This window comes from Varroa jacobsoni, unplaced genomic scaffold (genome assembly GCF_002532875.2).
Source record: "Varroa jacobsoni isolate VJ856 unplaced genomic scaffold, vjacob_1.0 scaffold_174, whole genome shotgun sequence".
Lineage (NCBI taxonomy): Eukaryota > Metazoa > Arthropoda > Arachnida > Mesostigmata > Varroidae > Varroa > Varroa jacobsoni.
In genome coordinates this window covers 118,079-144,206 of record NW_019213076.1, presented here as the reverse complement: position 1 = coordinate 144,206, position 26,128 = coordinate 118,079, and the positions used below count along the sequence as shown (strand labels likewise).

The following is a 26,128-nucleotide window of genomic DNA, read 5'->3' as shown; positions in this document are numbered from 1 at the left end:
GAGAGAGAGAGAGCGCGCGAGAGAGCGAGAGACCTAACTTTACCTCATAAGCTAACGCTCTCGTTATTCAGGCCTCCTCGATTTCAAAGAGGCACTAGGGGAAATCCTTCAGTAGGAACGGAATAATATGCATAGCAAGTATAATAACATAAATGTCGGAGAACAGATGATGCGCTTGTGGAAAACCCAGAAAATGAATCGAAACCGAATAAAAAAATTGAAAAAACTAAATCAAAATGGAAAGCGTTGACAGGGACGTCAATGGATGAAAATCAGGAATCAGACATGAAGGGATGAAATATAGGTATACAAGTGGGTATGGAAATGAATCGAAATGAACACCATATGACGTAGCTGGAGAGTTAGAAGTTAACGTTTTGCGTACTACAGAAACTTACATATTGCGACGGGACGTTTCTCCTGCTGAAGTAAGAAAAGGGACGTTAGGCTACTAGTGCTAAAAGCCTGCTCGTATCCATCAAAACAGGCACAAATGTAGTTCGTACTACATTAGTAACCATCCTGATACGAAACGACAGTTAGTTTAAGGGCCCTGAATTCAGTACTTATTTTTTTTTAATTTTTATTGGAGAATAAGGTCTGCTCCTCCCTTAGGTGTCACTTCAAGAGCCCGATTTATCAGTTACCAAATATTATAGGCTTTTGTAGAGAGATTAGTGCCTTCAGGGCGCCCCACCTGTTTCTCCAAGCAGTCTAACCGTAAGTAGCCTTTTCGTTGTCTTTAGAAATTGCGTTGCCACTTTGCCGGCTTTATTCCAGCTTTTCGTGAAATATAAGAGGCAAATTCACGAATCCAGTAGCATGTGGCACACTTTATTTATATGAAAGTTATCTAACCAACCTTGGGTCCTTTTGGGTTACGCTCCGTTACAGCAAACAGAGTAGAATTCTTACTTCTTCTCTTCTGTGCCTTGCTGTCCTCGGACGCGCAAAAGTGTTCCGTCGGCGGACTTCTATCAGGTCCTGGTATTTAGGAGAGCACACTGGGTTTGCCGCGTGACTTGCTTTATGGCAATCATAGCTAAAGAAAAAACCTCTGCCAACTCTCTCTAGCTCACCGTAGTTGTGGGATGTTTTGTGTTTGACTAGATTGTTCGTATAACGTTCTGCCTTGTGATCCAGTTTCAACATGAAAGGCTACAGGGAACCGATACAACTTAGCAACCGAATACGAAGTCCAACCAACCAAGTGAAAGAGTCCTATACGCTGTTGCGTTGCCTATGGGTTGTAGACCATTCCCCTTTTGCTTCTTTGGCGGGGTATGAGAGTGTGTATGTGCCCTGCAATTTCAATGTGAAGGATATAAAGCCTAGAATAGTACAGTTAAGATTCTTTAGCTTCTTTGTCTTAAACATGGACCCTACTCTGCGCCCCGTATTTCACAACGACTGGTAAGAAATCCTTTAATGCTCTTAACTTGCCTTGCATAAACTGGGCTGCGTGTGCCCGTATAAGTCTAATGCCCCTAATAGAGGTGGCTCTAAGTAAAGGAGGCTATTACTGACATACAAAGATGCTAATAACAGGAGAATCCGTAAAAATGAGCGTTCAATGACACAGGACAGGGAAATGATATATACGGAGGCATCCTGTGTTCGCAGCAGATTTAGGCCGAGACAGGAAAATACTGACAAAAACTACCAAAAACTTAAAAAAAAACTACTTCAAGACGCTATGAAATATATGAATCAGATATCCTGTGAAGATGTACAGTGTAGATGGAGAAAAAAATTAGGCGAGAAAGCCGCATAAGTAAAAGTTCGTTCGGCTACCCTCATATGTTAGCCACAAATCTATCTACTTATGTCGATAACAAGATTATAGGAAGAACCGCCTGCATATGTGTCTAAGGCGGTGCTTAAGCGTAATACCGAGTGTATGAGTAATACGAAATCAAAACACTTCGGAGGACACGCTAGAAATGAAGGCTTCGATGACTCAAACGAAGACTGAAAAAATAAACAAGATACGCGTACGAAGCGTCGAATGTGTGGCATAAAAAAATATAATGGATTATATTGTAATATACTGCAAAGTTTAAAAAGCCGAATGAATTATAAGGATAGCTCATAGAATGCGTCAAAGTAAACCGGAGTAAGTACCGATTAACTAGTAATATGGCCGCCGTAAGGGGTAAGTCTACGTTGAAAACGTTATTCTGTAGTGTGGGACGAAGATAACCTGGGGCCAATCGATTGTAACGGTGATAAAAATAACCTATAAAATAATAGCTATAATTAACGTCGAATAGTAAGCGTTGATTGTGCGTCATTGTGACGTGTATTTGAAGAGGTTGATAGAGTCGACACTGGACGAAATCAACGAGCGGCACAAAAATGCAATAGAGCTTCTTAGGGAACAAGAAGGACACGAACGCTGCGAGGAGAAGCTTGCGCAATTTCGCCAAAGCCGCGAAAAGAAGCTACATGAGTAAGTTGAAGCAAGTTACAGTCGTCATTCTGGTAGATAGCATGGAATGTAGCGTAACTAGAATTAGTAGAGTCGGCCTTGGTAGAATCATACTAGCGTTTAATGAATCTATGCATTCTGGGAAACGCTCTCAATCGTTGACTACTTTTCTTTAAGCTAAGGTGACTATAATATGTAGGATAATTAGTAAGAAAGCCCCTTCGGATCATATACTATGAGCAGATTTATCATGCAGATGTCGAGCAAATGAATTTAAGTACGACTCACACGTTTGTCTAGTTGACTACACTACATTCGCCCATTCTTATCATACCAAACTCAGCGAATCTACGTATTTATTATTATTAGTCACAGTTGTTATTAATAACGAGAAAAAGTTTTCTTGCGGCGCTAAACCTTCAAAGATCTGCATGGTTCCATGCCTCTTATTATCCTATACTAGAAGATTAGCCATTTATTGACTGTTACCCTCAAATGTTCAATCGTTTTTTTGCGGTTATTCCGCTTTTTGTTCCTTTACATGTCCCACCAACCTCATTAACAAATCTTTACTTCATCTTTACCCTTACCTACTCTATTAAATTTGAATAATTAACTAAATATAGCAGTCTTGTAGACTCAATGCGGAAATTGCTTCATACAAAGAGGATATTAAAGGGCTACGGATCCAATTAAAGGAACTCGATTCGAAACGAAAACGCAGAAAGTTTCCGCCGGGTAGAGGCAACGGAAGTCAGTCGTCCGAACGGGCCAGAGGGACTCACATTGATTCGAAGCAGCAAGAGGAGAATAGCGTAAAAGGTAACTACTTCCTAAAAGAACGAATCGTTTAGTCCCGACGTTCGAATGCCCTGAGTGCGTAGCCATCTTGTTTATGATAACCACGGATATGCAACCATCACTCGTCCAAATTTCAGCGTTGACAGGGTTGCTTAGTATGGCATATTGTTATCATGCCGCAATCAGAGATTCATTAGGCAAAAAAGCCAGCAGATTGAAACAAGGTCTAATGATTATAAAACTAAAACATTCCTTTGGACTATTTATTTTACTGCCTAACCTTCTACTCGGAGCTGCTGATGACAGATGTGTCCGGCGCTTGACGTCCGCTGAGGAGTGTGGTATATTTAATTAGTCGTCAAATTTCGTTCGTTTAGTCTTATCGCTAGATAGGGATCAAGGTTATCTTTGATTGTACGTTGTCCTGAGCATTTTTTTACATCAACAGCAAAGATGTTACCGCTAGATCTAATTCTCTGTCAATAAATAGTCGCAGTACTTCGCAGGAGCTTGAAATATCACAGAGGGTATAACGTTAACGTTTCGTGATAATGTCTTGCTAACTTCTACATTCGTGTCAATTATCAGTAGATGTCGAAATGCTTCAGCGCAAACCATGTGCTTCCTGGGATCAGGGAGATCCACTGTTAGTTGAACGGAAAAGCCTCATCGAAAAAGAAGGCACTTCAATTGAGATTTCCAGCTCTGAAAACAAGCTGTCGCCCACCGAAGGCGTGGACGGTGGCAATGCTGTGGATACCGGGATACTTTCACAAACGGAATGCGACACGAGCGGTGAAAATGGCGCGTCATCAATATGGCTCGATGCCCAGACGGTCCCAATTGACATAATCCAGCCAATTCAAAACACGCGCGAAGTGGAGTCCATTTTGGAGCAGGGCGCCGCCGGTGATATGGAAATTGGTAACACTGCGGAACTGACGTCGCAGCAGGCTAATCCGAGGGCCGATGACATTAAAGTTCTGGCAAATCCTACGGAGCCGAGGGATGTTTCTATAGACGACGTCGATTGCTCTGAAGCAGCGCCATTCACGAGGCCAGCTAAAAGGTGAGACCGTCTTTGCTGGATCGAAAAGACTGGTTTAGTCCTCAACGACGATCGTCTATCAATTTATGTTGAACCGGCTATTGCTTCCCGCTATTAGCAAGAATTAACGTAGAGCAGAAGATTCTATTTTCTTTTTGTCAACTTATTGATGAGCGAATAGGCAACGGAGATGAATGGCGCCTTAGGAAAAGCTTAGCACAGCTAGACTTGCCAGTCGAGTTCACCAATCTCATTGACCGACTCATATGTGTAGCAAAGTAGAAAAAAGAGTCTACATCTACTGCAACTCTCGGCTCAAGTTAGATCTGAACGCCAATCGGGACGCCGAAGATTTTTATATCTGTAGAAATAACCTCTTCACAACTGTTTGCATACAGTGACCTTCGAATAACCTTTCCTGAGATGTTTGTATAGCTTGACAATGAACCATGTTTAATTTTTTGTCTATATCTAGTGTTCGTGTAGCTATTATAATTGTTATATTCTATTTTTGTCAATTTAGGAAAGCCTTATTTCACGACCCAGACCCCGTAATCAGCTATGTACCGCCCTTAAAAACCTCGAAGGGTGGAGCCAGTGATGACGAGGACAGGCGCGTTAAAGAATACCTTGAAGGTCTGTGGAGTCTCGTACAGAAGAGCGCCTCTAAAAGGACGAGTTGCTGACCTAGTGACGGTTAGGATGAAAAAGCTAATTACTATAAAGGGACCGGCTTTATATAGAAAGTCTAGATTATTCTAGAGCGATGCATCCATAAAGACTAAAATATTCTGATACTTTGAAGAAAAGTACACGCTGTCATAGAAATGGCCACCAGTTGACATCCTTAGCGGACATGGCCACTGCAAGCTATAATCGTTATTTTACGCTTTTGATTGGGTCTAGAAATGTTCGTGGCCTAGCTAAAAGGACATTTTTATTACCGTAGCAGTTATCTAAGTAGCAACCCACCTGCAGGATTCGTACATTACAGTCAGGTGGGAAAAATCATTGGTCTGCTAGACCCATCCAGTAAAATAATGCCTTAATCGATTCCGTGTGTTCATTTTGATGACAAAGTCTGACTGATTCAGACTATTAGACCTAGATCTAACTACTATGTGCGCCTGTCAGTTATGCACGATAGCAGCAGCGGTTTTATAGCTTGTTTATCCTGTGTTTATATCATGCACAATAACAAATAGCCCGCAATACGAAGCCATTCGAGTGAAAGTAACATTTCTCCCATTTCATCTGTCAACTTGAACCTTAATGTAAACATAAAGGACAAATAACAAAAAACAACAATAATAAAGGACATTTTGATGTGACCTTTTTCTGTAAACATCTTTTTCCACACATCACTTTCGATCAGCTACTTTGTTAACATGTGACCGCACAATAGTTGGCCGTCTTTATATGTCACTTGCTTTCAATGCCATCATTTTGTCGCTTTCATGTTTGTACGGACGATAGAGGGTGATGTCCGACATTGGTTCGATTCGCCATAGCCGACTAAACTTATTCTATTCCATTTATAAGCGGCGCCTGGCCCTACAAAGTGATGGTTGATAGGCTTTTACCAGAGAACAAAATGATATCATTAACACCAGTTGGGGCTGTATAAAGGAAAACGTTTTATACATTCGCGATCTTTCCTAGCGAAGATGATCTGAAGAAGTAACTTCCGTCAATAATACGACAAGCGATGAACTCACATTATCCTGATTGTTCGACACATCTAAAATTCTGCCTAGAAACACGAACACTGAATCTCGCACATTGCGTCCTAAAACACATCTATCCCCATGTCATAGTTTTTATGTGTTGTAGATTTTTTATAAAAAAGAAATAACAAACTTATCTTGAATCTGCTATATATATACACCATTTGAAAAAAAGAGTCTAAGCAAGTTGATTTGCTATCCATGAGCCCCGCTCAACCGTCAAAATTAACGCGCTGTTCACAGTGACCCCCCACCCCCGCCTAGTTTCCTCAAGAAAGGAAGATAGCACAGGTAAAATAATGAGGTCAGCGCAAGTCCACATCCTGCCATAAATAAACGTTCAAAATTTAATTTTAACGAAAATAAACCGACGGCAATGATAACTAAAGAACTAGATCCTATGGCGCAAACACACGTTCCTTATGAAATAGTAAAACGGCGTTACCTATGGAACATAGGGATGCATCATGAACAACAATATATTACCAGATATAGTCATAGTTTACTGCAAAATCGCTTTAATTACCTGTCCTATATTAAGCCCGTTAGGTGTCGGCGCTTGAGCTGTACATCGACCAGGGCAAAAATAGTACCTTATAAAGTTCAATTAACATTTTCAGGTAGCAGACTTCGTCGTTGATTTTCGGCTTTTGCTTCTACTATTAAACACGACCCAACCGCCGGATGGCGGGTCCCGGCGTTCAACGAAATGTCCTTGATACACATCAGCGCCATAAAGTTATAGGGGGTGATCTCGGCTTATAATCGTATCCTGTACAGCCTGTGTAAATAAAAAGATCTTTCGTCGTACGCGCCAACAACACTACTGATCGTAGCCGTAGATTTAAGTGTCGCTACCACTGCTCTAGGTTTCATACGATACGAAGCCCCCAAACAGATAACGAGACGGCTTTTCTTGTTGTACCGATAAGTGAAGCGAGTATATGAGGAAGGGTGACGGAAAAAACGAACCGAGCTACTGTTATCAGGACGATACTGCGACTTCATTGGATTAGTATAGTAAAATGGTATTAACCAACTTAGTAGTGCGCCGGTGTCACCGGGACTCACATGGTATAATCTCACGTGACTGGTAGAACTCTCAGACGACGATCCGGATAATGAGGGACGGAATTCCTTTTTATTCTGCTTCTTTTTAGCTACTTTCAGATGGGACCCGCACTGCTCACTCGCTCCTATGTCTAAACAATAGCAGGGTCAAGGGTGCGCGGGAAACAATGTTATTTTCTGATGTTGAACGAATGAAGCGGACCAGTAGCATCGGCTTTATCTTATCGATGTTGGGGTCGTATCTTCCATTCCTTCGTGGCATGCTTTCATTTATGAATCTAATTATTCTCTAGAGAGGTCATAGATGCGTGACGAGGACCTATTACTGAAAAATCTTTAGTTTTCCCTGAAACCAAATACAATTTGTATGGTATACATAAAAAGAGCCAGTTGGAAATTATTCGAAGAGCCAAACGATTCCAGAAGTAAACTATTTAATTCAATCTAGGTCGCCCCATAGAACTCATGGCTAGCTTGATTTAAAAACAATATCGTGTTTTTTTTAGTATTTCCCTTCGCTTCTATGTAAGTGATTTATTAGATAAGTTAAGCTGTCAACGGAGCTATTTTATTTGAATCGGCAATTGCAAAAATTGCCACCTGGAACGTACTTCAAGCCCAAAACGAACCTTAAACCAATACGCCTAGATACTATCATTTTCCGATAACTTATTTATGCATTTTTCAACTACTGTGCACACGATACTAAAAAAAGAAAGGCGTATCAACATTTTAGTAATAATCATCTAAATTGGTTGAATCCAAAATCGTATCTTAATCATCGAAGTCAACTATTTTCGTAACTTCGAATTAAAATGAACCTGGCTGTCCAGCCACAAACTATATTAGAAAGTTACTTAAGTTTTGGTACCCGAACATTATTTCGAACGAGTTAATCGGAGTAATTATCAAATTAATGACAGGAAGCTTAACATCGGGACGGCAGAGCAGCGAGTACGACCAAAAAAAAAGCTCACTAGGAACAAAGGTCTAAGAATAACTAAAAAAAGAAATGGCTATCTTAGGCAGAGTTAGTCAATGACCTTATATCAACTGAAAAGAAATAGCAATATTAATATACTGTAAAATAATATAGGGCTTTCGTAAATGTCAGTGGCGTTGGCAAAGGCGACATGAAAGCTGGTGCTATAGCTCTCGGGTAAATCGCGTGTTCGAATCAACATATTGGCCCAAGAAGTTTTTCTATGACGGTTCTTCTTACAAAAAAAAACGTCTCTACAACGAAAGGCTGAAATGAGGTGTAGAACAATAGAGTAGAATTTCCATTACTATGGGGTGGAACGTGGCGATGCATCTCACGGCTTGCGTGGTATTGAATTGCGTGGTTCAATATTAAGCATGATTTGTAAAAGGTAAGGTGTAATAGCTAAAATAATAACAATCGTAATGTTTTATTTGTTTGTGTAAGGCGAAATATTTATTTGTAGCATTTGACACGTACCGATTATCTGTCTCACAGGCCCAAGCAGGGCCTAAGGACATTATTAAAGCTAAATTGGCTGTTCTGAAAAAAAAAAGCAAGTTTGGATATTACAGAACGTTGATAAAGTCACATGATCCTATGACGCTTAAATCGCCGATATGTAATTCGCTATAAAAGTACTATGTAAAAAGCTTCGCCTGATCTTTACTGAAACTTTATCTGGTCTTACACTTATAATTGTTCAAAACTTATTCCAGTTGTTTAAACTTTCGAACGGAACGGTCCTGTGTCTTTGAGCTCTCTAGTTTACTGCGATTTCATTTCGGGTTCGCTATGTACTGCTCGTTCTGTGCTCACTTTATGAATCGCCCGAACGGTATTTCTAAGTACTCGATCAGGGTTATAAAACTCTAAGTGCCTTCACAGGCGATGTTTCCAAAGGCTTGTCCTTGAGTGGTCCACGCCTCGAACAGCTTCTGATGCTTAAATAACTCACCTGCTCAGATCGATTCAAGCAGTCGCAAACGGAGGGATAAGGGGTGGAGTAGACTCAACAACTAATACTGACTTTTAAAGATTCTGCACTCGTAGCGGGGTATGTCTCATCTTGTTAGCTTCTTTACTAGCTTTTTCTATATGAATAGGTTCTCGAAGTTTCAAGAATGGCATCGGGGCCTTACCTCGGCCGAGGAGTCCAACTGGGGTCGGTTTCGCCAAACTTAACTGGGGTTAGTCCAACAAATCTGTGAAATGGCATGGCAATCGTATGAGCAGCTATTGCTTTAAATAATTTCGTATTTCTCCTTGATGTCATAGTTTCTTGGTTATTAGACTCTGATTATATATATATTGTTTACCAACGCCAAGATTTAAATCAGAGTGGCAACAATTTTACCAGCTATGACTCTATAGCAACGCGCTTAACAAAACCGTAGACCATTGACAGGCCTCAGCTGGTAATCGAAAACGCTTATTGTCGCCGGCTAACCGCTTTGTTTTAAGAGGTAACCAATTTGACTGCTTGCTCAAGGTGTGTGGAGAGCATCGAACGTAACCTGTACACATGCCGCTCCAAGAGTTTAGCGCGCAGCTTCTGAGGCAACGATCACTTCGGCTTCACTCAGACTCATCCCCCTCTTACTCTCTAAGACGGCGACGCAAGATTTGCAACGTTCAAGTCGTAGATCGAACAATGGAACGGTTCGTGTGCGAGATTCTTGATTCATTATTCAGTTACAAAGTGTTATTAAGCGATTAAGTTCGATCGCCTGAAGGGAAAAATTCAAATGTGTGTAGAAAGCTTGTGAGACCATCAGATCAAACATTCAAATTCGCCTGTCGTGGCAAAGGACGTTTTCGCCGCTGTAAAGATGCATCCTCTAAAAAAATCAGTTTTTACAGCGGGTGATGAAACCGGTGGGGTCCGCATTGAAGGATCGATAAACTTAGCGACCTTTGCGTGCGCATATTACCTAATTCGCTCATCGTCTCCTGGTGATGTCAGCTCTCCGGTAATGATATGTACACTTTTAAGTGTTACATAGAATGCTTGGTAAGCGAAATGTTTGCGTCGATCTTGCAAACGGAAAAAATAACCCACTGGGGCAGGGAAGCGCTCTGAAATAGCTTGTACTGGCCGAAATGGAATTGCTAGCAACAAGCAACTCCGCAAAAAAGAACGCTAGACTGCGAAAAATGTCGGATCTAACCGAACTAGGCGCCAAGCTAAAAGCCCTGCCCCTCATTCGTAGGCATCGATACCTACACTGATATTTTGACAAAGTGCTGAAATCTTTCGTAACCTACCCGGGGCCATGCTAACTGGGCCGGTGCTTCCAGATGAGTTTTAAGCTAGCCTCTGTCGCACTGCGCTGAGTGAGAAAACTAGCCAGCTATAGGGCCGCTTGACGGCTTTCGAATACGTTGGAGTAGCGACTACAAGTCAGCCCGTCCACAGCACTTTGCGCTACAGAATAACGAGCCAGGAAAATTAAGCACAATTAGGAAAAGAGTCACACAAATGATACCATGATATCATTTTCACAGTGTTAATCGAGTACTGCAGACCTATTTACGCGGCTGAACACAATCGTACGGACTGAGCTTTTTTTACATGGTATATGAACAACCCTCATTTATGCAAAGGGTTATTTATATACCAGTTCGGGGACTGGTAACGCAAAACGTTGGGGGCAGGGTTGTGCATGCTTTAAGTACTCAGTTTTTTTTTGAGAGTAGTTTCAGCAGAAAACAGCGGAAAGATCGGATCTAATCCACGATAAGCGCATGAATAGCGGACAAGTCTATTCAGCGTCTGCCTACGGTATCAACGCCTGTCAGCTAGGCTAATGTCCCCCAAACGTCATCACCAAAGAAGACAATCCGGACGACCTACCCTCATGTAGGGCGATTCCAAGAAAAAGGCTGGGGCTACCGTTTTTTTGCTGATCTCATCATACAGCGTTTGAGAACGTTTCTGGAGAACTGTTCGCGTATCGTAATTAAAGAGCACAGATTCCGCTTCTCGGCACCCTTATAGCTAATGACGTACTACCTCAGATGGTGCAATTGTATTTTTGTACACATAATAAATATAATATTAAATTTCTCATTGTACTTAGGCAACTATCAAACAAAATTTCCTCCATCAAACTCGGTCAAATTCTTAAAAACTTAATGATAATGTATGCAACTAGGACAGGTTTCGTCCTAAGAGTCATCGGTTCTAGAAAGTTCTTTGCCTATCTATCCAAGCTAAGATTAGATTTTTAACTTATACATTCGGAACGGCATGAGGTATCGTGTCACACGGCATCTTTCTCTTCGGAACTATGTCGATAATGGTTTTGTTAACTTTAAAATATGCCTATATCAGTTCTTATCGATGAGATTCCATTGTTCGAGAAAACCACTACGGCAATATTATTATACGATAATTCCGGTAACGATAACGAACGGTCCCCGATAATCGATACGTCCTACACTTTTGGCTCGATAGAATTATTAACGGTTGCCGTTTGGACGTGCCTTTGAAACAAGTCATTATGTACCGTCCAAATTGCGGTTATGCTCCGAACACATATCCCTCACTCCGTACAGCCTGCCCAATTGCGTATAACCACGGAGAGTATTCAACGGTATATCAAAAGAGGCCGCACATCGACTCAGCAGTGACTTATAGATTACATCCTAACCTACGAGAGGCTCCAAGTTTTTGTCAAAATCGTACAGCCTGGCCTCTCCGCGGTGGTGAATGCAAGGCTTTCGGAGGTTTTGTTGCGATCGGCCTTGGATTAGGGTTTGCCATGCAGCTTGCAACCATCGGTGGCCTGTTTGCATATTCATTACTTAACCCTAGAAGTGTTAAATGGAAACCAAACGAACATCTTCCGTCCGGGCATCCAGGGAAGTTTTAATGAAAACATAACCAAAATGTTAAGTAAACTTAAATAAACATATAATTATGATTTGCTTGTTCATTCAATTTAGCTAACGCGCAGATGGAGTTCCGTGTTTTGGGCTGTTGGGTCTCTACTCGAAACGTGCTACAAGCCGCATGTTTCGAACCGCTCTGAAAAGCTCTATGTAATACGTGGCTCTGGCAAAAAAACCGGCTATGAATAATAACAGCAGTAGTCGTAGGCGTATCATTGGGATAGGCGAGGTACAGAGGACACATTGGCCACTGTCGTATCTCGGAAGCAGGCAGCGGTGGGGATTGATAATAGATTACTTGTTGATCGCTGAGTATAGCGAGTTATAATTGAGCTCGACTTGGCAAATTCTAAATCTATTTTGGCTTGAGTTCGGTTTGAGCGATTTCCCCACTTCGTACGAAACCTCAATCAATACGCAAAAGATAGTAGTGTGATAACAGGTATATGTTCTCTAACCACTGATGCCTCTAAACGTACCTAGGTTCTCTCTATCTCGAAAAACAACTGCTACAGTCATTGCCATTTGCAAAACGCAGACAGATCATTAGTAAGCCTTGCCAAAATAAGGACAAATAAAGATTACGCGCTATTATTCTATTATTATTATACTGTTAATCATGTTTCATTGAACAGAAACACTAAGCGCTAATCTACTTGTATCAAGGAGCAAGAACGGTAGGTATTTCGGCGCGATCAGGGTCAGGGCATATGATCTCTGTTGTAGAAAAACTCTACGCACTGATGATTACTAGAGGCTTAATCAACAAACAAATTGAATGTACCATGACTGTCCTTAATTGTTTGCTAATGTATCGTATGTTACCTACATACGTCATATATATACTTGAGAACGTATATATTATCGGACTGTTATTTTCCTAGCCAGAATAAAAATTCGGAAACTATTTATATCAAATCCGAGCTTCCTCCAACGCCCGTACGACGTATACATAGGGAAATAACTAAAAAAGATTTATAACTTTGAAATGGAGCTCAACCTAAGCTTCTTACGTGCGAGAACCACCTTTCCATTTCGGACTTGCAAGGTACTTCATAGCAAACAACTTCAACAGCAGAGACAAGAGATCACTGACGTAACAAAACAGGAAAATCCGCAGGTAAAACAAAGTCCGTAGAATCGCGCTGAAGTAGCCAATCATCACTAGTGTTGGCTCCCTTTCTCGTAACAGACACAGGATTTGTACTGGGAAAGTACGACGACTTCGTCCCCCCCTTGTATCTGCGCTACGGGGGTCGTTTTCGTGCAGGCTTCAAATGCTCGTTAACCGCGCGCTGTTCATGAGAGATGGAAGCGATCGAGCTGTAGACATTCCCTTTTACCATCCGAAGTTAGAGAACTTTATTGCAAATATAAGAAACAAATAGCCTAAATAGAATTAATGAAAGAAACAAAGCCTTAAGAACTAGCGCCTGCTTGAACTTCGTCTATAATTGGGTGACAAAGAGCGTTCGGCGACATCTACGCTGGCTAAGAACAGCTGGTGCTAGCAATTGCAAGTAACGTTATTATGGCGCGGGTTTGACGAGAAGTGCTATAAGAAGGAGAATAAAAGTACCCTCTAGAACGTAGTCTCAGCTTAGCCGTGTCGTCTGAGTCGGCAGCTGAAGACTACACCAGTTACTTTAAGTGTTAGAAAGTTGAGGCAGATGTTCCGGCCTCCGAGCTTTGCATGACAACAGTTATAGCTTGTCTTGATTGAATTGAATTTATTCAGTTACGGCGTTGAAGTCGGTGGGCTAAAATTATACGATACGTGCAGTCGTTATTTCTAAAAATCTCAGTCGGCGTTCGAGTGCTGTTGGAATATGGATTTTTCTAAGGCGCATTTAGGGCGCTCAGACGTCGTTCAATTCTACAGTAAGTAGATTGTACTTATCACGGGCCGCTCTGGATTCCTCGAAAAGGTGCGTAATTTCTCAGTCGCAAGAGAACTTAAATCATAAATGGTATTAGGGAGAAATGTTTTCGTCATAGCAAAAAGATTAGCTTCTTTCAAATCCTAACTAATTAATTTTGAACGAAAAATTTTTTATAGGCTCAATAGACTTTTTCGAAATTATCTTGTTAACAAGGCGTGAACTCACATTCGAATTTTGTCGAACGACACGCTATCCATGCAAGCGGTCCCAGGTCGATTGAATCCAATTCAGATGCCTGTAAACGGGTCTGTGTCACAATCATCCCCCCACCCCCATCTTAGTTTGAAACAAGTTCTCAGATCTTTTGGAAGGTTGTTTAAGGTGGAACTGGATTGGCAATATCAACTATTCTTTTCTGTGTCCGTGTCTAAGGAATGAATGTTCCTTAATTAGGTGATATCGCCTGCTGGTGCTGAAAAGGTCATTAAGATCTGGTACTTCTCAGCGAGGGATTCTACGCTAAACCTTTCAGCATTTAGCGCTTGGCCGTCCAAATCTCTACTGTGCTAAACGGTAATAACAAATGTCTCGAACCTTATTTCTGGTACTGTTAATCGAACCTTGCTTTAGGCCGTTGGTAGACCCTTTCAACACGGAACTAGATGTGCCTAGATGCGAATTTGAACATTAGCCTACCTCAAATGTCCCAAAATTTACGGAAACCAATTAATAGCAAACCTTAGTTATGAGCTTCAACAATATTCACAATGATCTGTCAATGTGGCCAATGTGAAATAGCACTCAATAGTAAAACCGTTGTACTTTCAAACGTTGTTTGAATCACGGCGAAGTTTAATTCGTAAACAACTCACTTTATGATTAGACAGATTTATAACTGACGCTAAAACAGCAAGGAATAACGCGCGTCTGCTTCAAGAGAATTTCCTCATCTTAGTTCTTGGGCGACTCTCTCACAACGCAAACCCAAATCAAGGAAGCTCATTTTAGGCCACATGGGCAGTCGCAGCTGACGCCGAATTTAATCGAATCATTGAATCCAACGTCAAGGCCTAACTATTTAGGCGTCGTTTAGTTGACTAGAAGAAACGCAGCAACGTAGAGAGTTCGCGCTATTATGTTTCAGATTGATGTTATAAGAACAATACAGTTAGTGCGTACGCGACGGTATTGTTGAAAACTTAATGGTTTTTCCCTCGTTCGAGCGATAGTTTACTGGAAATTCGTCCATCAGGTGACCTTGGCATTCGTTAGATCAGTACGTCCTAAATATGTTATTCAAATCATCGTACTGCTCAGATCTTGTGATAGGACTTTCACCGTCCCAGCGTGAGGCTTGGCTTCATGTCACGAATGCCTACGGTCCCTTCATCTTTGTACATTTTCTTTGCTACTCCGTCGTAGTCTTTCCTTCAAAACAATGTCATTACTTATAGGTAAAATAATACATTTGTACATACTTATTCAAACATTAAGATCAACTATGCCGCCACTATTAAGCCGGATTCAAAACGGAAAGTCAGCGGAAACATGGGGAGTGACTTACTAATTATACATTATGTCACGCTGTAACTTGTGATTATCTAGCCCGCCACAAAACACTCATGAAGGACATGATGCAATAAATGGCTTAGGTCAGGCGGGGAGATCGGGGTCACCCTGAATCGGTCTTGTAAGTGATATATATAATCATTTGGCACTTATTGTGAGTTACGTGTTATTCAAAAGACATACATATATATATATATATATATATATATATATATATATGCTGCAGTGAACTTGCATAACTTTCTAAAACTTAGTTCACACAAAAGTGAATGCTGGTGAGATCTAGTTATTGTTGACCTAAATACAACCTCGTAAGTGCACTGTCCTGTTGCTTTTAGTCTAGCTTGCCCGACAGTCACAGCCTAGCTATATTTTATCACAGAAGAATTCTATTTTTCATTCGAACGCCTGATAACTCCTAACTTCTAAATTATTTTAGACAACGGCATCTCTGAGATCATAACTGATTGTTCTAGATCTTCATCATGATCCTATTACTTTCTCATACAATAACAAAATATATATATACATATCATAAATTGGATCTCCAAAAAACAGACTTGTACATATGTCCAAATGCAGCTTATGCATGACTCATGACGTCAGCCTCGTTACTGCTCTGTATATCGGCAACGGCGTAACGTAGTTGGATACAATTAAAGCGTGTTCAGTTTCAGGGAAGTGGCCAGCGGCTTCTGGTGCAGGCTTCAAAAAGTGCGTATCATATAAATAAAGTATTATACGTAATACTGGAACACTTACTTACTCAAACGTCGAATCACTTCGAACGCTGCCGTCACAGACCCAACTGCAAGATATCTGCGACCCTAATTTAGCCTATGTTCTATTCCACAATAACGTAAGTAATGCGTACAGCCTAAACTTATTGAACTTGATGCGTCTATGCGCTGGCAGATCTTAGCTGGTCAGGCACTGCCTCCCTTTACGAGGACACCGCAAAGAGGATTAAACAGAGATAACGTTACTCATATATACACTCGATTGCGTTTACTTTCTATACAGATACGTAGATAGTAAACAGTTTAAATCTGTTACCTAGATTTTTCTTTTATCTTTGACAACATGAAATCATTAGTTCAGAATAACGTTCGCCTTGTCGAAAACCTAAATGAACTCATTGGCCAAACAGCAAAGCGGTAAACTAGACAGCGTAGAATTAACCTGAAGCGAACGAGAAAAACTTTGAGTTACGGAAAATTACTGGATGGCAAAACAAGTACAGAGATGAAGTTACCTTCAGTGACTAAGTGCCGCGTAAGTGTACGTCATAACCGTTTCAGAGTCAACGAAATTGTTCTTCGGGAACACTGTCTAATAACCTGTCATTCACATTTCTGCAATTACTGAAATTTTAACGAACTTCTGGGATTTTTAGACCCAGATGTATGTTGTAGCACGTAATGGACAATTCCTCATTTCCCGCCAGCAGACGTTTTCTGCTGTGGGAAAAACTGAAATTCCTCTTCTGTTCAGAACTACACGCGGGTCAAGCCCGCGAAGCTCAACTTGAAGCACTAGACAATCTTGTGTACGCATTTTCCCTGACACATCTACAATACCATTTAGCTAAACTTTATTATAAGTTGGTTATCGCGTGGTACGAATTGGTGGGACGAGCTGGAGTAGATCCAATTACCCATCCCACTAATAAACCTCTTGTGAACGTACTTATAAACAGTATAATATAATAGTGTTAGTGCAGATACCTCTGAGCAAATAAATGTGCTTAGTGTTTTAACATAACCGATTTCCTAGGCCATTTACTCGTTTTAAGCACACAAGTAGAACAACATGTCCAGTTTACATATGTACTAAGTCAATACCTTAAGATTATATTAAATTTCCAGCTAAAAAAAAATATGCTCTATATGGGCATCAACCAACTCCGAAGTCGATTCTGAACCGTTGGAAAGTTGTCTCAGTAACGATATAATTTTTTTTATTACCTGCAAATATCAGACCAGACACAGAACAGCGATATCTGGCTCTAATTAGCTGATTTTTTCGCGCGATCTATGGTTACGTAGAGTAGGGTCTTGTACTTAAACATTTATAAATAGAGTATGTAACTAGCATTGTTATATGCTGTACCCAATATGACTGGTTGAATATGCAAAATAAGGACAGTGAAGGCCACTTTTCATTAGCGTCCAGTAATTACAAACACCCAATATAAATAGAGTATCTAGAAACACAATAGAATATTTTAAGAATAGCTAAAACAAAAAAAGGTTCAACTAGTTCCCGAATTATTCTGCTGTGTAATCTTGTTATAAGTTACGAGTTACGATCTTCTCCTTAGATCCCTAGCTGAAAACCGAAGTTGTGATTAGAGGAGTCGTTATTATTGGGTTATACAAACTTTGCATTGAAATCAATCATTTTAAGTCAAGGCGTACATCAGCAAGAAGCGAGCAAGGGACAAAGGTCGACAATCCCGACGTTGTAGAATTTGAAATCATCTTATCTTCTTTTTTTCGTTTACTGTAATTTTGCTTAGAACTAGGGTGAAAATTAAGAGCAATATCTTTAATAAAGGCAAATTTATAGTACATTTTTTGTTGAACAATGGTGGAAACTCACGTTATAATAGGCTCCATCTCAAGGTATTGCCAAGGTTAGGACGAAGCAGCGGTAAAGGTGCGTCCGTCAGGGAAAAAGCATCGATTTTCTTCTGGGATAAATTTACTGGGAGTCTATATAGATTCATGTCCGACATACTACTGATACTGCCCCCACCGTTTGGATAGATTTTGTCATGTACAATTATATATTGTCCATGAAAATCTAACTATAGAGCGGTATATAGTACGCTCGCAGTAAAGATGCGACCGCTTCATTCTAAACCCTAATGGGCCAGTACACATAAACCTTTTTGTTACATATTTGAAAGATAGCTTAAACATTCATCGCCTGTTGCTAAAAAGACAAAGGTTTGTACGTATCTTACGACATCTCTAAAACGATTCTAAGCCGATTTCTGTGCATAGGCTTGGCTCAAATAAGAAACATTTTGGCGAAATACTTTGAAGCACGCGGGAGAAAATCTGTATTTTCAACAGGAAATTAAGTAGAGTTTTTTGTATGGGAACTACGTCCAAATCTACTACAAATTACAATGACCATGCCCTGGTTGATGAAACGAAAAACTAGAAAGTAACATATTATAGTTTATTCTTTATGGGAAATTTTAACGTGTGAGTTATTGTAACAAGCTCCCGTTACTAACGACGCAATCTCGTGTGCTACAATTGATTCTCTGTGAGGGTGAGTAACATTAATTTCCGCTAAACTGTCCATAGAAAAGGCTTATGCGGCTTCCAAGGAAAAGACTTTCTTGGGTACCAACAGATTCAAAAACTAAATTCACAGTTGTTTCTTTAATAGTCACCAGTTTAGGTGAATTTAATATATTCCGCCAAGCTGAAGCCGTCGGACTCATAGATCTATACCAGAGACTACCATAAATAATTGAAGTGTGTTAAGTTTTTTAACTTCCTATGAATGATAGCGTTATTTTTGCATGCAACTCTTAAATTAAAGACAAAAAAAGACTACACCTACTAGTGCAAGGTTTCGTGCAAGTTAGCCGATTTTTCACCGAGGTTCCTCGGCGGATCTCTGAGTACACCAGCATGATGAGAAAGATATACGCAGGATCATAATTGCTCTTATAGAAATATACTGTATAACCATTTTTTTATCAGAAAAATACACGCTTATTTTTATCGTAAAGTAAATAAGAAGCTTAACAGTATTGGTGGGCTTTGGATTGAAAGGCCTTTAAGACACGCCTCGAACATAAGCTAGCTCGGTATCTTTTTTTGCAGAAAGGTCTGGACCCATTTCAGTCAACGTTACTGCAGGGGAAGCTATAATAAAGTGCCAAGAGTTACTAAGCTCAACAAGAACACTCATTAGATGAAGAAAGCCAACGAGAGTGAAATTAACTTATAAAAAATAACTTTTCCTACTCAGAAAAATTGGGTTAGGTTGAATCTGTCTAAATAAGGAAATAAATTTTATTCATCATAGCCTAAGCGGATTTTGGTCCTTTTGCACATGCTTCACAAGCGGAAAAAATAAATACTTGTAAATTTATGCTGAATGTAGCAGTGCATTTGGTAGATTATACGGTAACATCGGCCAACCGTAGGTCGAAAGGTAATTATAAGGATTAATTACAGGCGATTCTGAAGAAGCAAATTTACCTATTGATAAGGTCCAAAAAAAATTGCCTTCCCAGCGAGCGTCTTCACAAGATCCTTTAAGAACCTGTTCGTATGCCTTCATATTTAACAAAAGACAAGTGATTGTAGCATCAGAGAGAATCATACTGATAGAAAATCACACATGCAAGAAAATAATATGAAATGAAAACACATAATAAAACTGCATATAGAAAATAAAAGATTTCAATTTATTCTTTAGCAAAATGTATTCGGCTGGCTAATAACATCAATGCTGAAAAAGGACTATTTTCGCAAACGATCATAAGCTACATGTCCTATGAGAGGCACCTTACTTACTGATTTGGCCCATTTCTCTTCTTTGTACAAGTGAAAAAATAGCTTTTTGCGGAAACGCTTCAGCGACGAGGTTCGGAAACATGCAGAAAAGTACAAGCTATTCAGGGCGTGTCCTCGAACCGGGTTTGGGGCTTAGTACGTCCGATCGACAGCGCCTCATAAACAAAATTTCCGTCGTGATACATTCAGCTGCATCGGTTCGTTTCGATGACCCGCCCAGGCCGTATCGATGAGTAAACATAACCAGAGTCCCTCTAGTATTTTCGCAACTATTATAAATTTGTGCAGATATTAACTGACAATCATAATAATGCTTACGCTCGTCCGTTTCAGTCGCAGTTCATGGAAGTAGGCCAAGCTTTGTCCAAGACTAATACTATTATATGACCAGAATTAAATTATGTAATTACGAAATTCATTCTTATTTTGAGAAAATGTAGGTTGTTGTCAACCTCGCTGTCAAACATTTCCTTTCAGTCAGTTATGACCCGACTTCGCTGAAAGAACGTTTACAACCATTTGAATGGGTGTGTACGTTTCCATATCTCACTGTTTCACAACATATCGTTATATCTCCGATATAATACGATGTATCTTCTCTACTAATTTATTTAATGAAAACGACAAGTAAAAGTCAATCAGAATTAACTTTTCAGGGAGGCAATGAATGCGAATATAGCCGGAACCGAACGCTTATTGGAATTAGCGAAGTCAATGAAGAATCTGAAGTTATTTGTGCACATATCTACGGTGTATGCCAACTGTGCACGAGATATTGCTGAAGAGAAGATCTATGAGTAAGTTTGGCAGAACCGTTACAGGATTCGACAGAGAAACTGAAGTAAAAATGACACTGCACTTGAAAAGGTATACAGAAAGATGTATGAACTGATCGACGGGTGCTCAGTTGCTCGATTACGGGGAAGTTGAGATAGCAGCTGTACGTTCCAAGGCAGTTAATAAAGAATATTTGAAGTGTTCCCCTAACTGTAGAAACAAAAATAGTCTTCAATAAATGTTGATAGCTCCTTTAATGCTTTAATCGCTGGTTCACCTTAAATATTGATTTCTGTGTGCTGACCTGTTTCAGATTTATATATCAAAGTTAATTTTGCTTGGAAAGTAGAATCTGACAAGCTTTTAAGCAAGTTATAAAGCTAACCCCGTATTTTCATGAACTGTTTTTATTAATTCATCGCCCCTTTAGTTTGCCCTGTTCTGTATCCGATCTATTTGCAATGGTAGCACACCTGAACGATGTGCAGATAACAGCGGTTGCGCCGTCCGTTTTAGGTGGTCAATTTCCCAACAGCTACACGTGTACAACAGCATGTGCAGAATGTATTGTCTACGAGTATCAAAACGAGCTTCCAGTTGTCATCGTACGACCGTCGATTGTTCTTGCCGCCTGGAAAGAGCCTCTCACTGCAAGTTCATCAATTCGATTAGGAACCTATATTAGTATTCTTATAAGGGAAAAACTTTTCAACTTATTGCTTTTACAAACGATACAAAGGTGGTAAATTTTGAGAGGCTTGACAATAGTGGTCGTTTTGTAGTAGAGAAATAAAAGTAAACAAACACCAGAATTAATGAGAAGTTTTAAGACCAACGACGTCGCTTATAAAATGTACAATATATTTATTGTTATTTTTTTTTACGTGATCGCAATTTTCGTAGGGTTATAGCTACCTTTTATAAACTAATTGATAGCTTCCAGTGTGCATTTTCCCACTATAAGAAATTGAAGAGGCTGCTCCAGAAGCCAGGAGTTCAAATCCGATCACACAATATGTGTCAAATAAAAAAATTTTATCGAAATACATATTAGCGACTGTTTTTAAGTCACGCCGAATGTTTCCGAATATTCTGGCTAATACACAGAAAAAAAAACCTTAACATAAAGTAATTCTTCCCCTAACAAAGAACGTACTCTAATAACGACACCCTTCACATGACTTTGAGCATGCTTGCATATTTGTACGACAAAACACAAACAAGTCCTAAATTAGTTGCCTCGACTGGCTAAAGCTGTATTGAGTTCTGCCTGCACAGCATTGGCTGGATAACACAAATGGTCCTTCAGGCCTTTTGATGGTAATCGGCCTTGACCTGCTACAAGTAGCACCGGCCACTTCATGTGACACATTTACTGATTTTGTGTCACTGGATCTCGTTAGGAACTCCGTCATCGTCACAGCCAAGTACCGTGCTGATCTGGGATGAGTAGACGGTGTTATTTGCCTATGTAATAGTGTAATGGTGAAGTATGCGCTTTTAGATCTGACTGATGGGTGAGACGGTCCTGGCTAGAGGTAGGCCCTAGACACTTTGCATTTTGCGCTGGAAAAAACCAGCTGTCTGAAGCAATGCTTAGCCTGAACAGTGCGGGACGTAAATTCCGAAACACTTTCAGAGGATTTCATCTGAGATACGGAAGTAGATGTTGTTTGCAAAATAAATTTTATAAAATAGCATATATGCATGTTGGAGCTCTTCCAAAGCATACGTCCCCATCTGCGTTCAAACGTTTGTTTCCTTTAATTCGCAGGGCCGATCAATACATACCTATCTACATAGTTACCATAATATTTGCATCACTTATATGTAACCTAGCAATAAATTCGAGGTAAATAAAAAGTAAAGATCAAGATTTGAAGCTCAGATATTCCCTAACAAATGTTTCCAATATCAAATTGCATAAACTGTACATGGCGCCGACACGGTGGCTCGGATAACCAAGCCGTAGATCGAAAGAGATAAACAGACAGTACTGCTCTTTTACATGTCGCCAATGACACATATATACTACACCGTTAAAGTGTGAATAATGAAAGTCACATATATTAATCGTGTATAACATTCGACTATTAGTATATGTAACATCGTGACATGTCCTTGGACGACTATACGGAGTGCCACCAAATATTGCTGCCTACCCTTAATCGGTAAATGGAAAATCTGGTAAGGACGCAGTGAAACATTTAACTACGTGAGCAGTAACGTACCGTTTTAGTACTGTCCATATGATCCTATCATATATAGCAATGCTAGCGCAGTTCCGGTTATTAGCGAGAGGGTGAAGCAGGGTTTGACCAGTTGGCAAATCTCGCCTAGGCGCCGCTAGCTATGTCGGGCTGAGCGTTTTCCAGGCGACAATTGGTCCTAAAAACCGCATCTCGTAGCGGCAAATGAAAGAAATCGGCCTAAATTTGGCCCGAAGATTTCCCCTAATTCAAATGCTTCGATATCCTCGCATGGACATTGCAAGCTGTCAGCTACAATATAGGGTAGGCTGTTAAATATAACATTATAGAGATTTAAGTTTAAGTGCTATAATTCTGTTTGCTTAGATAAATACTTTTTCCATTATCGTATTACTAATACTAGTAGTACCTTATTATCGTTTACTATTATTCCCGAAAACGTGACTGGCCTCTATTTTCTGTGTAGTTTAATGTTCTGGAATTACCACGTTCCTGCTCAGCTAATCCATGTTGTCTTATCGCTTACGGGGAAACAGTTCAATGTAGTATGGAAATATCAACGCTTTGTGGACACCATTGAGATCTTTCATTTCTTCTACGTGCATGATTCGGAATTCAGGAACAGCAATACCAAACGTCTTTTTGCGTCTCTAAGCGAGATCGATCAATACGTACGCTTTATGCGGATGTAACTTCTTGTGCTATTTTTTACGATATAATTTATAGTTGGGTAAATCTCAATGGACAAATATATTAGTGACGAGTAACATATTGCGAAGAGATTTTGAATCTTTCATCCGAAATGCGTCAATCTTAACGTTCTTCACTATGAATTGTAAATTCTTGTTAACAATTCATTCAGTAACCTGCTAAATTATTATTTCACCCATTTAGTTAGCAATGCAAGTTCCTCAACATAGCTGGCAGCGTGGCTTCGGTGCAAAAAACCGCGTTCATGTAAAATCCATATGAAATGTAGGCCAACGTTTCTTTGCGCCCTCCAAAACTGGCCTGGCTTTGGTTTGCCAGTCATCACCCGTATTGTTTTGCTTGCATATACCCTTATATTTGCAACAGATAATTAAAATGCCGGGGTTAATAAAGACACATTCCGAAAACTATTTTTCGTTATTCCCCCCCCTCCCCCTTCCAGACTCAAGCTCCCAGAGCTGACACCCTGCTATTTGACAATATTTAAACTCCGCCATGTCAAACTGGTTGATGGGCCGGCAAAACTCATGCTAGTAATTTACGACGTACTTTACTAGGTTATGACCTACAAGATCTACAACATAAACTCAGGATTGAAACATTGACACGAAGCTTCCCGCATAGTGGTCTGTAACGTCGTATTTCTATATTACGCGTGAAAGCCAATGAAATACGGGCATGGTAGGCATGAAGTAGATGCTCATATGCAATGCTGCGTGATTAAAAATATCATCTATGAAAAAAAGGTTACGAAGTGCGGAAGCCAACCCGTCTTGTCACAAATAATAGAAATTTCCTAAGGCCAAAAGCCAAAGTATACAGCCCACCAGTGCTAACAAACAGTTTCGCAGTTGTGGCTATACAGCGGGCTGACATAGTCGAATAACTAAAATTATTATTTTTATTACAGTGAAGTACTTTTGTTTTATTGAAAATGTGGCCTGGAGCCATGTGGATGGTCAGCTTTTCCACACACGCAGACACACTCGACTGGGAGGTATACATCACGAGCTATCTGTTTGGCGTTCGCTATTTTTTAATGGACGGAGATCTCACAACCGTACCTGCCGCTCGGAAACGACTCGTTCTGTAGGTATTGTATTCATAGTTTTGCGATCGAAGGTCGACTCTAGGCTTGTGTCAAGCAGAAAAGAGAATTAATTTATTGAGACTGTTTAATGGCTAATACGATAGTAATGCGGGGTTCTTGTCTAAATAATCAGTGTATAAGACAGCCCTGTTAGCTGTACTGGTTCTAATATAAGACCAGACGAAAACAAGTTACACTTATTGGAAGTAAAGTAAATCATTTTTGCTATCGATTATTATGGAGCCACACGTTATCAATGCAGATAGAGGTCAAGACGTATTGATACGCTTTCTTCTTGTTTTTTTTTTGCTGGCAAGGTTACGCCCCGCCGACCTCATGTTTATACCGGCGACGCTATTTACTGGCTTGTCTCGTGGCTCACGTCGCTTCCCTCTGTGGTGTGGCCAAATTTGCTGATTAGGTAAGTTTATCTGGACACACCTAAATGTATATCTATTGTTCGAATGCTTTGATGACTGCTATACCCTTACTAATGTATGTAAAGGCAAATATAGATATAACTGAGACTTAGATTGAAGCGTTTGCTCTGTATTACAAGCATTACTCGTAGTAATTTTCTAGTTAGTGACATTTTATTATAGTGCATCAGTTATGATATCTCCTTAACGTTATTCTTCTTCCGTTTGGTCTTCCATAGCAGCTGTGGATGGATGCTGCTACTCTGAAATTAGAGGCTACCGATTTTTGGAAAGTCATCACAAGATAGTTTGTATAAATGTAAACCATGAGTAATAATAACAATCATCCTTCTGAGAAATTATTTAGCTGTAGTAGGGTTGTTGATCATAAGCTGAGGTCGCCACCACAGGAACCACACCAGCAAAAACCGACCAGCTTTGACATATTAAATAGGCATTCGCAGTCTGGATGGAGAGAAGCACGAGGAGTTTTTTTTTGACGAACAGCTAGTTCGTTGGTAATGAAAAGACGAGATAAACTTTTGATGGAATAACAAAAACGCACGAGAACGGTCAACGTAACAAACACTTTTGTGTCTTTATCCGGATTCAATAACGTCATGTTGCAAACGTTTCGCTATGCGAATAACTAAAACTCTAAAAATAGTAACAAAAATCTAATAAAAAGCACTAATGTTGTTTTTAATACATTTTACTTGAGATTGAAACTACATTTTTTATGATGGTGGACGCAAAAATAAAGCAGTCGTAGCCAAGTTGTGGCACAAGACGTCACCCCACTAAACAAATCCATTTAACCAGACGCTTTATTATTTGTAACCCATCGATAACGAGCAAAAAACAAGTTTTTAGGCAGAATTTGTCCAATTCGTATGTCCTTATTGCTAGCCACATTTCTATCATCATACACATTGAGCATATTCCTCCGAAAACTCAATACT

The 26,128-nt window shown here is 40.0% G+C and overlaps 2 protein-coding genes across 2 annotated transcripts; both read left to right on the top strand.

The window, feature by feature from the left end:
• The first annotated feature begins 3,090 nt into the window (after positions 1–3,090).
• LOC111271479 (uncharacterized) lies at positions 3,091–5,026 on the top strand. The gene is made up of 3 exons (XM_022852310.2): positions 3,091–3,253; positions 3,824–4,301; positions 4,804–5,026. The coding sequence occupies exons 2-3, from the start codon at positions 3,832–3,834 to the stop codon at positions 4,964–4,966; spliced, it is 633 nt and encodes a 210-aa protein (XP_022708045.1). The 5' UTR covers positions 3,091–3,253; positions 3,824–3,831; the 3' UTR covers positions 4,967–5,026.
• Positions 5,027–19,476: 14,450 nt separating this feature from the next.
• Positions 19,477–22,779, top strand: LOC111271493 (fatty acyl-CoA reductase 1). Its single transcript, XM_086972949.1, has 4 exons — positions 19,477–20,191; positions 20,616–20,756; positions 21,050–21,063; positions 21,109–22,779. The coding sequence occupies exons 1-4, from the start codon at positions 20,040–20,042 to the stop codon at positions 21,480–21,482; spliced, it is 681 nt and encodes a 226-aa protein (XP_086829075.1). The 5' UTR covers positions 19,477–20,039; the 3' UTR covers positions 21,483–22,779.
• Positions 22,780–26,128: the final 3,349 nt, after the last annotated feature.

Bases quoted from the DNA above. Each gene is read 5' to 3' on its own strand.
- LOC111271479 (XM_022852310.2), top strand. From the start codon at position 3,832: ATGCTTCAGCGCAAACCATGTGCTTCCTGGGATCAGGGAGATCCACTG. The intron at 4,302-4,803 runs GTGAGACCGTCT...TTGTCAATTTAG, and splicing joins TTCACGAGGCCAGCTAAAAG to GAAAGCCTTATTTCACGACC.
- LOC111271493 (XM_086972949.1), top strand. From the start codon at position 20,040: ATGCAGAAAAGTACAAGCTATTCAGGGCGTGTCCTCGAACCGGGTTTG. The intron at 20,192-20,615 runs AGTAAACATAAC...TTAACTTTTCAG, and splicing joins CCGCCCAGGCCGTATCGATG to GGAGGCAATGAATGCGAATA.